This window comes from Apium graveolens, chromosome 7, assembly GCF_009905375.1.
Source record: "Apium graveolens cultivar Ventura chromosome 7, ASM990537v1, whole genome shotgun sequence".
Taxonomy (NCBI): domain Eukaryota; kingdom Viridiplantae; phylum Streptophyta; class Magnoliopsida; order Apiales; family Apiaceae; genus Apium; species Apium graveolens.
Window position 1 is genome coordinate 269301087 of NC_133653.1, and position 15179 is coordinate 269316265.

At 32.1% G+C, this 15179-nt stretch overlaps 2 protein-coding genes across 3 annotated transcripts; both read left to right on the forward strand.

Annotated features, from left to right (window-relative positions):
• Nucleotides 1–7456: 7456 nt before the first annotated feature.
• On the forward strand, nt 7457–9768 carry LOC141670924 (transcription factor TCP5-like). 2 transcript variants are annotated; one of them, XM_074476981.1, is made up of 2 exons: nt 7457–7630; nt 8163–9768. In XM_074476981.1, exon 2 carries the CDS (start codon nt 8192–8194, stop codon nt 9302–9304), a length of 1113 nt encoding a protein of 370 aa, XP_074333082.1. In that variant the 5' UTR covers nt 7457–7630; nt 8163–8191; the 3' UTR covers nt 9305–9768. The 2 variants fall into 2 exon arrangements, with proteins under 2 accessions (XP_074333082.1, XP_074333081.1); XM_074476980.1 differs by having other exon boundaries at nt 7458–7630; nt 8153–9767.
• A 2397-nt stretch (nt 9769–12165) lies between these two features.
• LOC141674937 (glutathione S-transferase T3-like) lies at nt 12166–13580 on the forward strand. Its single transcript, XM_074481637.1, has 3 exons — nt 12166–12204; nt 12658–12889; nt 12967–13580. Exons 1-3 carry the CDS (start codon nt 12166–12168, stop codon nt 13578–13580), a joined length of 885 nt encoding a protein of 294 aa, XP_074337738.1.
• Nucleotides 13581–15179: the final 1599 nt, after the last annotated feature.

Sequence of the window (15179 nt, forward strand, 5' to 3'; positions counted from 1 at the left end):
CTGCATGTAGATGCAGCTAGCTAGATAACTACTAGTAGTATTGAAGATAGTAGCCCCCAGAAAATACATATATTGACAGCTGAGCTGACTATCACAATCAATTCTTAAATCCTCTCTGATTGTTACCATGGCCCATAGGGACAAGAGCTAGATCTTGAGATATATTCAAGTTGAACTGATAGACAAGTGTGTGTTTGCTTATACTTAATTTGTTGTGTACATATGTGTATGTCTTTGCATGTTTAGGTGCTAGTGAAATTAATATGATGGAAGAAATCATTGGAGGAGATCACATTTCACAACCATTTGCAAAAGTGATGAAGAGTGTTTTACATACAAACAAAACGGATATTTATTTTGTTTCTACTAGCGTTGTTGTGTGTCCAATTCTGACATGACTAAAATAATATTTTCCCAAAATTATTTTTAAATTCTTTTTGACATTTGTGCTGTAAAGATGAATTTATGCACTATATATACACACATTTATATGCATTTAAGGGTTAAAAATATATATTTTTAGTTATATTGTTATAATAACGAGGGATGATTTTAATATATATTAAAATTTTCTTCACCATTTTAAAATAAATGTCAATACAAAAATTTGTTTAGGCCAATCAAATCTCTAGGGCCGACCCTGATACGAGAGCCTGTTGCGCTCCGTCATGGTGGGTGTGGTGTGGAAGCATCCATGGATGAATACTTACATTGTTAAGTCGCTTTCTGATGATGAGGTTTACTCATTATTTGCATGCATTAAAAAAGAAGACAGACAGTGCTGCATTCTAATGACGATCTAGTACCTCCAGCTTTTTTGTTACAATAATTCACAGTGATGCTCTGCTGGCGCCTGTATACGTAAACGCAGGTCGAAGGTGCTCTGGGAGCGACTTGATTACGTTTGTACATGTTTTTATATATCATTATATATATATGCACATCAAAATTTAGTACTGGTATTTGTGCCATCTAAAATTAGGGTTTGTAAACACATTTAAATTAACAAAGGGATAAAGTAGTGTATATAATGGTTACTGAATCAGAAACGCTATTGGATCAGTCGTGTGCAGACTTCAGGGACAGTAACTCGTTATATAATCGGGATTTGGTGGACTTAGTTTATAAACGTCGTATTTAACTAAATACGAGCGATTTTGTGCCGGTCATATTTATCCAAATTTCTTGTAGTGTTCAGTACGTACCGTGTAAGCTACATAAACCATAAATCCAAAAACAAAACGTTCAGATATGGCAAATAGTATACAGAGTTTCAGGCCTGCAGATCCGATTAGGGCTCAAGTAAATCGTTAACAAATTAACAGGAAAGACATATACATCACCCATGCATTGTAGGTCCAAGCTAATAAGCTAATCTTAATTGAAACGTAAGTAATAGTCAAAATATATACTCCTTTTGTTTAATTTTTACACGTGGTTTGATTGTTTTCTAATTTTTTTTTATCACATAGTTAAATAATAAATTTAATTTTTTTTCCTTTTATAAACTAAAATTTTAGTTATATATTTTTATTCACAAAAATAAAATTGTAAAAAGAGTTAACAGCACTTTGCACACCCCAGTTTTGAAAATAAATACATACCAGAAGTTTGATAATGTAATATTCCGTACTTTTTAGAATTAAATTAATAATAAAATAATAGAAAAAAGCATTAAAATTAGATAATGACTAGGATTTTAAAATTGAATTAGACTACTGCGCCTAAAATTTGGATCAAATTCTAATATGGATAACTTGTACGTCAAATTTTAATATGGATAACTTGTACGTTAAGATATAGGCTTTTGTATGTTATAAATACATCATTTTCGTCTTCCTCGGTTTTTGTATTATTCGTAGGGCTTTTCTCAACATAAATCAGCAGTCTTATAAAATTCGTAAAAAATTCATTGTAAGTCAGAATTCGTTGAATCTGAACTTTTCGGAAAGATCTTTTCGTTTTCTACAACTTTCGTGTTTCATGTTTTACATGAAAACGTCGTTTTGAAGGTCAAAAAGAGTAAATTCATATCTGATCAGATTTTGAGGTAAGTTTTCGATCGATTTTGATAAGTTTTCAAAATTGTGAGATACGTGTATATTTGATTATCAAAATTTGGGCTGAGTGATTATATATTTGAGAGTATTATGTCTTAAATTATATGTATTGTTGTGTATGTCTGGTGTCTAAACGATAATTTTGGATATATGATTTATGCAAAAGTTTGTGAAAATATCGAATAAGAACTTAGGACTGTAGTCATCGGATTGCAGTGACGGTTTTCTGAAAATTTAGGACCGTTATCACCGGGTTGTAGTGGCCGTGGCATGGATCATGGGTTTTGAATTATTGTTATTTATGTGCTACGTGTATCAGATGTATCGAATAAGAATAAGAATATTGAAGTGTTTGAAAAGTGTTTGTATCATATATTGTATGATTATCATATTTTCTTATATATATATATATATATGTAGATGTTACTTGGCCTACTGGTTGGATTGATTGGCTTTTTGCTGGACTGTGTAGCTCATTATTTACGATTTCAGGTTTTGCCAAAAATTCAAGTTGCATATCATTGGAGTTCGAGGAATTAGAATTTAAGTAGATAAATTTCTGGACTTCTGTTTTTAACTGTGCGTTTGTAATAGACACCTATGTAATATAATTTTTGATCAGTAAATTGAATTTTGTACTAGATTCAATTTAGATTTAATGGTCCGAAAAGTCGGGCTATTACAGGTAAAAGCAGTTTGCACCTTTAACTCATATTTTAGCATTCATTATGTATCACTTTTCATAATTTCATTGAATTGTACAGGGTAAAATCGGAAATTAAGCAAAAGATTAAGTATATTAAATTTTACATCTTTCAGATAATATTAAAAATTAAATTTTGATACAAAATTTTAAATTTTCAAATAATACTAGTAAATTCAATTTTGATTATCGTTTTATAGAATTAATGCTAATATTTTTTAATACTATTAAAATAATTTTAACAATTAGTTTTAATTATACTTAAGTTTAATTGTAGTAGAGTTATAAAGTTTTGAAATTAGTATTATAAAAAATAAAAATCAAAACTGAAATTAATATTATTATTTGAAAATTCAAAATTTATTTTCTTATAGTTGGGATAAAGAAAATTTCAATTTGTAATATTATTTGAAAAAGATAAATTTTATTTTGATTAAATATATTGCCGAATTTTCAATTTGCCCCCGCCCAATTCAACAAAATTCTAAAAAGAGGTGCATAATGAATCAACAAGTTGAACTATAAGGGTGCAAAATGAGTTTCCCAAAATTCTGGTACAAATTTGTTATTGAAACAGAGTACAAGGGTACAAAGTGTATTTAACTCTTTCAAAATTTTTAAATATAACTATATATTTGGTCAAAGAACTCAGAAGTGTATGCACAAAAATCAAACGACAAATAAAAACCAGTGTTCTAAAAATTCCTATTCAACCGATATTAATCTCCGATTAAACCTGCAAAGTACCCGACCGATTCGATTTCTGAAATCCGATTAATCCTTGTGAATTTTACCTTGATTGAAGTATATATAATTATTTATTAAAATTAAAACACTATATTAACTTAAATATGAATAGTTATAGAAATTATGATATAATAGATATATATTTGTTAATAAAAATAACTAATATAATCATAATAATATATTAAATATAATTTAATATTTTAATATACCTGATTTTACTCCGATTAATACTTCCGATAAAATTCCCGATTTTCAATTAATCCCAAATCTGATATAGGACTTCATGTAGCGCCTCATTTATCTATACTTGCAGGAAAAATTCCGGAAATGCGAGATTTCTTGATCCTGAATATCGTTTTCTTGACTCATTTCGGCACTCGGCCTTTAAGTTAATGATCAGTTTTGTCTCAGATTAATTTTCGCACACTATAATTCTCGCAGTCGGATCTAAGGGTATGTATATTATTCTCGTTTACAATCTTACCCACTTAAGTGATTGGTACTGCTGGGTGTAAGGGTGCCACAATCGTTTGAAAAAGAAAAAAGGAAATTAATCGTCGCAAAAAGTAGTCATAGTTTGTACATATATCTAGTTTTCTTATATATATTAAAGTTGCTTGAAAAAGATGGACATGATAACGATATAACAATAGTGATCGATCAGCTTTTACCACTGCAATTGCAGCTACCCCATGAAAGCTGCAGGCACAGTACAAAACCTTTGTGGTACTATTGAAATACTGAATCTCATCTCTTTTTGTTTGTAACCCTAATGTTGCATTTGAATATCATACTAATTATGAATTGTCTAAAACAATCTAACACCAATTAAACATGCGGCCTTCCTCAATCCTAGCCATCTCTACATGTTGATATTATGGTAGGTTATAGAAACAATATAGGACTATTTTATTCCATACCGCGATATTATTTCGATATACTTGTAAATTAAGGGTTTTCGTGTGAATGCGTGGGCTCATATATATTTTTACATACCGCGGTATGGTATGTTAGGAATCGTTTGTCCTTGATTATCCACCATCTCTGTATGTTTCATCGTTTTCCGAAAAAGGTCTCAAATGTCACTATTTTGGGAAAAATGACTATCAGTGTCACTTTAGAAAAAAATAGGCCCAAATGTCACTACAAAACATGGTTTCGTTTTCCGTTTTTCCTATTAAACAAAAACGTGACCGCGCCTTCCGTTTATCTTATTTTATTTTCTATTTTTAATGTTTAAACGTAATTTCATCTTATGTTTTTTTTTATCAAAATGCAACACCATTTCTTGTTTTCATGGATAACATTAAATGGATCAACGTTTTCATGTTTTTTTTTTGTTTTTTTACCCAAAATGCTAAATAATGTTATGTTTTCAAGCTTGAAACGTTATTTTAAGAGGTATTTTATTCATATTTTATTCACATATATAAATATTTTAATATTTTTAAATCTTAAATTGAGAATTAATGAACCCAAAAATATTAAAAAGTGGACCTTAATTTAACAATTTTTAACATTTTAGGGTTCAGCAATCCCTTCTGGGTTTTATAAAAAAATTAATTAAGAAAATGTACACTGATTTAGGGTTTAGAGCCTAAACACTAATTTAATCTATTGAACCATAATTATTAACATGTTTTAATATTTTAGAGTTCACCAATTCTCTATTTGGGTTTTGAAAATATTAAAATATTTTTAGATATCAATAAAATACGAACAAAACATACCTTAGAATAACGTGTTAAACTCAAAAACATAACATTATCTAATATTTTGGGTAAAAAAATAAAAAATTGCAAAACAGAACTTGAACGTGAGTTTTCCAACTAAAACCAAAAATCAACCTCCGTTTTACTAGCATAAAATTATAAAAAAAATTGAATAACGCAACACGAATGTACGTATTGCGTGTTGAAAATTAAAAAAAAAATAAAAACGAAACGCGAAATTACATTTTTGGTTAACAGAAAAAACGGACCCCGAAATTCTGTTTTGAATTGACATTTGAGTTCATATTTTTCCAAAATGATATTGAGGGCCATTTTAACCCAAAAAGTGACATTTGGGGCCAACACCCTTTTTTTCCTATACACGAGAGTCTTTCACACCAGGGATATGATATCTATTGTTAAATGAGATAGAGCTGCCACAATACTTCATTGCCGTAGGATACACTTGCCGCAATAATAAAACATTATAGCAAGTGTATCTCAGCCAATTTGGTCGGGGATAATATGCATTACAAGAAATTCGGCTAACTTCGACCAAATTTTTATAGTCGAATTTAGCTAAATTCGACCGATTTTGGTCTAAAAGAGCTATTTTCGACCAACCAGTTGTTGGTCGAACAAAGGCTAGTCGAAATAACCGAATAAATTTGACCAACTAAATTCGACCGAAATTGGTTGCAATAACTCATCTCCAAATTTTTTGACAAAATTTCAAATTATTCGTAAAAATTCTAAAATCCCGCCCACAAATACTAAATTCAACCAAATTTGGTCGAAATTACTACGTTAAATTCGACCAAATTTGATCGAAAATACCATGACTTTTTTGCAGTGTTGCTTTCATAATATATATACATATCTCATCAGTTGCTTCACCTCCGCATGTTTTTTTCCAACCTTCCATTCTATTTAATTAGGTAAAGAAATGGACAGCCTTAAATTACAAGTTCACTCTCTTTCAGCAGACCTACACACACAGATAATCCATAAATACAAATACAAAGCTACAAGATTCAATATAATACATAGCACATACGTAAAAACAAGAACACAATGATTAATTGAGGCACATATACATCAATTCCTTGAAGGCTACCTCTATCTGTTGGCTGCCTATCAGCAAAAATTATCCCTATGATTTTATTCCAATTCCCATATAATAGTAGATTTCGAGTACTAACGATAACTTTGTTGAAGTTGAATTTAGTTCTCGGAAATCTCACTGCAATATTTTGGTGGTCCTTTGAGTAGTAGCCAGTATGTGAAATGCTTTAAAGAACCTAAATAATTGGTCCCTCCTCTACAAGTTAGCTGCAGCATGCAGAAAATTATAATATCATCCAGCTGCTGCACAATAAGAAGCTTCAATGTATTACTAATGAGACCACAACTTGTTGGGAGCCACATATGTTGTCCAACTTATCCACTTTGATTAAATTTCCTATCTTTTAATTAAACTGATGATCATAAATCTCATTTTTTTTACTCCATGATACCTTTGCATAATTTGGTTTCCTCTGGATTGTACATTTTGCCTGGACCTGGGACTTTTTTCAGTAATTAAGCTAGTAAATATTGATGTAGAATGATTTATATGAGATCCTCGCCCCAAATTTGCAGAGAATCAGTATTTTACTCAGTTCATGATCTGTCCTATTATGCAAATAGAGGAAAAAAAAATCATTTCTCCATATGAGAAGTTAAACTAAGAATTGAAGCTTGGTTTTCCATAAAGGTACAAACATATGTTGTTGTCAATGAAGCTTTAAGCTTTCAATTCTTTTTGCAATATTTATAGGATGGTCCCTATATAGCTCTGATTTTAATTAACTTCCCCTACTTTATTATGTAATTTAGTTAAGTGCAGATGTCTATAATCAAAGTGCATAATGTTGATTGTAAGCGAATGACTTAATCATTGTTGAGTAACCGACTTATCTACTTAACAATCCCTGATTAAGCTGGAGATAATTTTGTATCTGATCTACTTCTACAAATGTATGTTTGAATGTGTTAATGATAAATATCTGTAATATCTACCACATAACCTGTCGATAATGAAGATGCCACATGGTTGCAAATATGCCATTCCTTTTTCTTTTTCTTTCGCGTGCAACATGGCATAGTAAGATTCTACCATCTTTTATTTTTTGGATTATTTACTTAAAATTATGACAATTATTCAGTACAATACCAATGAAATATTAGATATATTTCATCATCAAAGTCTTCTCTTTTAATTCATTTGTTTGGAGAGTACTAAACTTACAGAGAGAGCTCTAAGACTTGTGTTATCGATCTGCAGATCCTCAGGCCAGTCCTATATTTCTTCTTGATTGAATATCTATCAGCTGCAGCAAATTTTATATATGAAGTTTTTGTCTCCTGTAAGTATCTTACACAACCTTATCTTTCTTCAACAGTGAGCTTATAGTACTATTACCAGATGGCAGATATATATCTGATAGATAATAATTCATACACATATATAGCATTCAATCTTCTTATAATACCAGACCAATCTCATTGGTCTGTTGTTGTATGGTTAATTTATGTAGTGGTCAGTACACATTCAAGAATTTCTGAACTTTATTCATTTTCTTGTTGGATTGTGAAAAAGTTACCCTTTGCAAGTATAGGGATCATATTGATTAGAAAAAATCTGATCTGTTGCAGCTATGAATCAGATTCAGATATTTGAATTACATAATAATGAATTTATGTATACAGATATATATTCAAGATGTATTTAAAAGTAATTTTTTTTAGTAAGTCTGGAAAAAGAAAAGCAATCAACTTCATAATAATGAATTAATCATATTAATAATCATTTAGAGTCTTTTTTCATCTTAATGTAGAATCGAGGAATCTGAAATTCACTAGTAGAAAATTTATGTTGGGTATATTAGTTTATTGCAGCTAATAAATCAATGGTGTGATTAAGTAAGATGATCAACAGTTCAAGGGGAAAAAATGTGCAAGCCAAGCAAGAAGCTGAAACCGGTGACATCAAATCATCGAGTACCACTACATCAAGTTCAAGGCAATGGGCTGGATTTAAAAATCCAAGAATTGTACGCGTTTCGCGTTCTTTTGGAGGGAAAGACAGGCATAGCAAAGTGTGCACCATAAGGGGTCTAAGAGACAGAAGGATTAGACTTTCAGTACCTTCGGCAATTCAGCTGTATGATCTACAAGACAGACTTGGACTCAATCAACCTAGCAAAGTTGTAGATTGGCTTCTTGATGTCACTAAAGATGATATTGATCAACTCCCACCACTTCAGATACCACCAGGAGATTTCACTCAGTTCTATCAGCAAACCCTAGCTCCTCGTCACGAGCTGAATACCCCTCAGTCTTCTGTCCCTCCATTTTTCAGTACAAACTCCGAATTTATGAAAGATGGAGGAAATCAATTATTTGGGAGACAAGAACTTAGAATCAATGACAGTGATGAGGATAGTCAAACAGTGGCCACAAGAAAGTCGAAATACTGGGCTAATCTGGATACTGATTCAAGAGGCAAAAACAAAGAGGTTGAACGAGAGAATATCGTGAATAACAAGTGGGATGTTCCATCAAATGTGCAAGAAAATGTTGGTGGTAATAGTGTAGGCTACATCCCACAACTTTCAGCTCAAAATTTTCTCCCATTAGTCAATCAATTTCCCTTTCCGGGCCTCATAAGTAACACCATGGCATACAATTGGGAGCCTCCAAGTTTATCTCTATCCCAATTGGGAAGTCAAGTGTACCCTTCACAAGTTCAATCCCAAAGCTCTACTCATTCAGCTTCATTACCTCCTGTGGCTCATCCAACTCCATCTCAACTTATTTTCTATCCACCAGCAACAACGCCAATATTTCCCCCTCAATATCCTGCTTACGTGACTTCTTCAATTGAGAATGATCCAAGAAATGCTAACCACTTTCAGTTCATTAGCTCAGGTACGCGGAATATTGCACCAAATTCAGTTGTGTCACCTTTTCGTTTCATCAATCCTTTCAATATTAATACGAAGGAAAATTTGCAAAACAACAACGATACAGCAAAATAAAGGTATATATAATTGGTCAATATTTGAGGTCATCCTTATACTATATTGTTTGGTTACAGGTCCATTAGTTATTTCTTAAAAATACATGTAGCTATTACTCATCAGTTATTCTATACTAGCTGCATACATTCTTGATCAAACCCTGGATCATAGCCTCTCGATCAACATTGGATACACGATAATATACATTCCTACATCTTATTAGTGTGGGTGTTTCTGTATTTTTTGCTTTGTGAGTGTGTTTGTAAAGATAAACTTTGCTGCATTGATGTTCTTACTTCAAACATATGCCTTCTATTGATAAGACACTTCTACATTGTATTGCAATACGAACATATAAATTGTAAACTATTTTAATTGACTTTTTCAGTTAAAGGTTTATAGTAATTGATTATCATAACTGAAACCATTGTCTGTCATTTCAGGACAACGGTTTTCTTTCCGACTGTTGTCTGATTAGTGTAGTCTAATGCTGTTTTTCTTATAGTATTAAAATCGAATCATTTCCTCATATAAATGTAGTAGTTTTGTCTAATTTGATTTCAATTCTAAGTGGTCCAATCTAATATTCCCTAGGGAGTACTGGCAGAGACTCTATGCAGTGTATATAAATTTCATGCATGCATAATCTGCTATCACCAAGTCTCTCTCAGAGTGTACTCTTAGTATAAAGAATACTTAGATTTCTATATATATCTAAATGCTTGATTCTTCATTTGAACAACAACTTAATTACACTGGTAGAATGTCGATCAAGACTACTATGAACTATTGATAAAATTAAATCTCTTAAAACCCTAAAGACTGGTTTCATTTTAATGACCCTATAACCCTAGAGACTGGTTTCATTTCTATGACCCTATTTACTGTTCATCTTCAGGTCCTGGATCATTCAAATGTATTATTAATCTCTTGCACCATTAGAATCCTTCAGATTTTTGAACCTATAAGGTTCATCCTTAGATGCCATCTATAAGGTTCATCCTTAAGATCCTTAATTTATAGGGTTCATCCTCAAGAGTCTGTAAGGTTCGTATTTAGGACTTGGTAAATGTGATTGACATATATATATATATATTCGAATTCTTTAACCTATTATTTGCATCCCATTTATATATGGGACTTTGCCGATGAAGAAGTATAGTTTGGACTTTGAAATGCTTAAGCATTTTTAGTTAATTTTTTTCGTTTAGATTTTTTAATTTTAATACCCCGGATTAATTGGATTCAGGTCAATTTTGAGAGTTTGATTTTTTGAATGCAGTTAACATTTTTTGGTATTTGCACAGTCGGATATTAATATTGAACCTGAGAAATGTCAGATATTCAAAATTGATTTGCAAAATAGTTCCAAAATATCAATATGTTGTGATTGGTTATTAGACAATTAATAAAAGGGAAATTGACAAATATACTAATTTTGATGTATTTATTTACAACTCTAATATCTTATTAAAAGTCTTGCAAGTTTGCTATTTTTTTAAACATACACACAATTAAATTGCAAAAATATAATACTTCTATCCTCTTTATCATTCTCATCCTTTCTCACCTCATATGCCTCCACCACCACTCCCGAATCCCCCTCCTCCGCCGCCTCCACCCCCGAATCCCCCTCCTCCGCCACTTCCACCCCCATATCCACCGCCGCCTACACCCCCGAATCCCCCTCCTCCGCCACTTCCACCCCCAAATCCACCGCCGCCGCCACCAGCTTCGCCGCCTCCACCTCCGAATCCACCACCTACACCCCCAATCCACCACCTCTACTGCCTCCACTATTTTCGCCCTCGAATCCACCACCTCCACCCTCAAGTTCAAGGAAGGAGCCTGGATTTGGAGTTATCGAGTTCTATTACTTTGAGAATACAAGAAAAATATATTTGCTAGTCACTAAACTATTTGCTTTTCTAATTCGAGTTCCTAGACCCCCAAAAAAAATGACTTTTTACTTCAAATTTTGAGATCTTTTGGCTGGCATAAGTATAATTTTGTTTAAATTGTTGATTTTATGGTTGCTTTTATGATATTAGTATCGACCCGCGGGGGCACTCATTTGCAACCATTTGCAACTTATTTAGCAACTAAATGTAATTTTCAACAGATTTTTTCAAATTTGAATTTGTGATTGTATATATGGTTGCTAATAGTTGCAAATATGGTTGCAAATGCAACCTCCGTATTTTTATAAATATTTTTTGAAAAATAGTATATTTGCAAAAAAAATTCAAAAAATGACAGTATTTTTACAAAAAATTGTAAAATTTGGATATTTATGATAAAAACCCTTAATAAAATGGGCTCATGTATACATGCATATCAATAATCACCAATTAAAATAGTCCAAAATAACATATCACTAGTGACACACGTCAATTTGGAACTATTTTTTTATCCAATTTTGGGTATTTAGCACTCCTCTACGCCAACATTTCACAAGCATATAATCGAACGACCTAGCTGCAGTACTAATTAAGCTAGTTAATTCTTTTGGAAAACCTTATGCATACATGGATTATTGGACGGACGATCATGATGCCTTTCTTACCTCTCAAAACCTTGTTAGAACTTCCAATCCCTTTAGAGCCTCGAGTACTGATCATGTTTGTTATAGCTACGCTAGAACTAGACTGCACGTTAACCTAGCTTTCTGTATATAATAACCTAGCCTAGGTATGTTATTTTTTTTGAAACCACGTACGAAATAAGTACTACTACTAATTATGCTTTCTAAATCGCCAGAAATTATAACTTTGATAGATTGAATTAGTTAATGTTGTACTTTTTGTGATCAGGACTCACGTAGTTAAAAACAGAGCTTAGAGCCCAATGCAGTCCCACTTGCTGCATTGGGACTCACAATGTGTCTCAGAAACAAAAAAAAACCCAGTGCATTAGAGGTAAGATAAAAAAGAGGTCCCGTCCCACCACCCCAGGCCCGTCCATTTCATCTGCTTTTTGTTTTTTTTATTAATTTCTCTCTCCTGCTAATAGTTTTTGCATATTTCCTTTACTGTTAAAAAGTAATGTTAACGTTATTATTGTAACATTTATAAATAAACGGTAACATTTTTTCTCTTATAAATACCAATTCTCAAACCCCTATTATTCACACTCCTTACTTCTCAAAAAATTATTAGCAAAAGATGAATTCAAATAATACCCCATCTTCAAATCAAAATTCAAATCCTCAAAATTCAAATCCTCAATTTTCATATCCATATCCAAATCCTTATTTTTCAAACCCACAAACTTTAACCTTTAATTCTCAAAATCCGAATTCTCAATACCAATTACCACATTCTCAAAATTCTCCATATCCATTTTCATATCCTCAAAATTCTCCATATCAGTTTCCATTTCCTCCGGTTTCAAATTCACAATTTGAAACCCAACAAACACCTATCAATTTTCAAAATTCTCCCGAAACGCAAGTTCCGGCCTTGGGTCACGAAAATGTTATTGATCTAAATGATGATTGTGAGGAAACCGAAGAGGTGCGAGAAATTACTGGTCAGTGGAAGTGGGTTGAGGATAAACTCTTAATCAGTGCATGGTTGAATGTGTCAATTGATCCACTAATCGGTACTGATCAAAAAGCCGAAGCATTTTGGGACCGAATTCATCAGTATTGTGAAGAATATAATATTGGTGTGATTAAGAGAGGAGTTGTGGCAATGAAAAAAGGTGGCAACGAATAAATGAAGGTGCTAAAAAATTTGGATCGTGTTACGTTGAGGCTCAGCGAAATATCGGAAACGGTTCAAACTTGGACAACATAATTGAAGATGCTCATGCACGTCATTTAAAATATTACAAGAAGAAGTCTAATTTTGAGGGTCATTGGCGTGAGTTTCGTAAACATCCCAAATGGAGAAAACCTGCAATTAGTGCAAGTTCTAAAAAAACTAAATTAAGTAGTTCTGGAGCGTACTCATCAGAGGGAAATAATGATACACCAACATCTGATGATTGTGAACCGGTTCGTCCTAAAGGTACAAAAACTGCTAAAAGGAAGCGAAAGGGGAAGACAACAGCTGCAGAAGTTGAAGAGTATGAATCTTTACAAGTTAATGACTTGAGAAAGATGAACATAATGGATACAATAAATGATGATGCAACAAATGGCTTATCACAACCAAATATATGTGAAGAACCTTCTATGCCGTATGAAACATATATTCAAAATAGCATGCAAATGTGTGATAAACGGGCACATCATCAGCTACAAAATGACTTTGTTGAGCATATCTCGCAGTTCCACGAGAATCGTTAACTTTTTTATTATAATGTTTAAAATTTAGTATTTTCTTGTATGCTCTTTTTTATTTCATGATTTTTAATAATATGATGCATTTGGGACATATTTTTTTATTTAATAATATTTTTAAAATTTTAATTACTTTAATTTAATTTTTACAATTTTAATATTAATAAAATAAATTTAAATCCAAATTATATAATTGTTTTATTAAATATATATAATAATAATAATATTAAAGGCCCTACAAAATCTGGAAAATGGGCTTTGCATTGGAGGGATGAGGGTCATTTTTTCCACAAACCCACTTAGGAATGATGTGGCAAATTTTGTGAGTTGGGGGAGGGAAAGTGACCCCCAACACTGGGGTTGCTCTTATGCCCAGTTTATTACCACTGCAAAGCACGTAGCTTTTTAAGACTGTACAAGACTGACCAAAAAATAAGTGTAAAATGACCAATATTCGATCGATAACTTTATCGGAATTTATCTTTTTGATTGACACGTAAGAACACGTGTCAATAGACCCCCGCATCCACATTCACATCCACGTGACATTGACATGTCAGGAGGTGTCCCACGATATTTCAAACGGGATCTCGACACGTAACATGCATACGTGATAGCAGTGTTAGCCTGATTCGATCAAAAAAATAAATAACGATCAGGAATAATTCGACCGACCGTAATTAATGTGGCCACTATTATCTAATACCGACCGATTTTAAAATTAAAATGACCGAGTTGTCGGTCTTAAATATAAGTCTTCAAAAGTAAGCTAATGTAATAATGATATCAACAATATAAATGATTAAATAAATAATAGTATTGCTTCTTTCGTCCTGCATAATTCTTAATATATATTTCTTTCAAATTATTGTCCATGTCATGATAAATTGGAATAGAACAAAATAAAAAAAATTCTAGGCAAAAAAGGTATAAATGACGAAGATATTATTATTATTATTATTATAACATGTAATTATGTATATAACAACTCCATATCGCAATGACGCAAAGAGGTATATATAGTGAAAGGGAAGAATGTAACCGTATACAATTTTCTGATACGAAAAAGAAAGAAGGATAAAGCAGTCCTGGGGATTGGCGTAGGCATATGAACAGCTGATAAATCACCAGATCCAAGAAAAATTTAACAACTTGCACTAGGGTTTAGCTTTTCAGTCGTATCTATCAATATTATTCAGTGGTCCTCCTGCTATGCATTTTAAGCACCAAAAAATGATATCCTCAATACTCCTTTATGTGATGAATTGTCCTATACCTAGCTAGCTTTATATTGGACATGTGACTGGAATATTTACAGCAGACTGTGAGATCCAAAAGATTTGAACAATTGACACTCACTTAAACTAAGAGTGATTTTGAAGAGGTAGCTAGGTCTGTAAATTTTTCGATTTTAATGGCAACCCTATGCTATATAGGGTGGACCTCGAATATTAACATCTCTTCAAATCAGTAATGTTTTATGGTTTACGGAAAATATCTTAAAAACGTTCTTCGTGATATTATCGTGGTTCTCTTGTTATAAATGAAATGGACCTTTGGTTCATTAATACGAATCTTACGAATAAAAATTCGCACACGTTATTT

Bases quoted from the DNA above. Each gene is read 5' to 3' on its own strand.
- LOC141670924 (XM_074476981.1), top strand. From the start codon at position 8,192: ATGATCAACAGTTCAAGGGGAAAAAATGTGCAAGCCAAGCAAGAAGCT.
- LOC141674937 (XM_074481637.1), top strand. From the start codon at position 12,166: ATGTGTCTCAGAAACAAAAAAAAACCCAGTGCATTAGAG. The intron at 12,205-12,657 runs GTAAGATAAAAA...TCTCCATATCAG, and splicing joins AAAAACCCAGTGCATTAGAG to TTTCCATTTCCTCCGGTTTC. The intron at 12,890-12,966 runs GTACTGATCAAA...GGTGTGATTAAG, and splicing joins GTCAATTGATCCACTAATCG to AGAGGAGTTGTGGCAATGAA.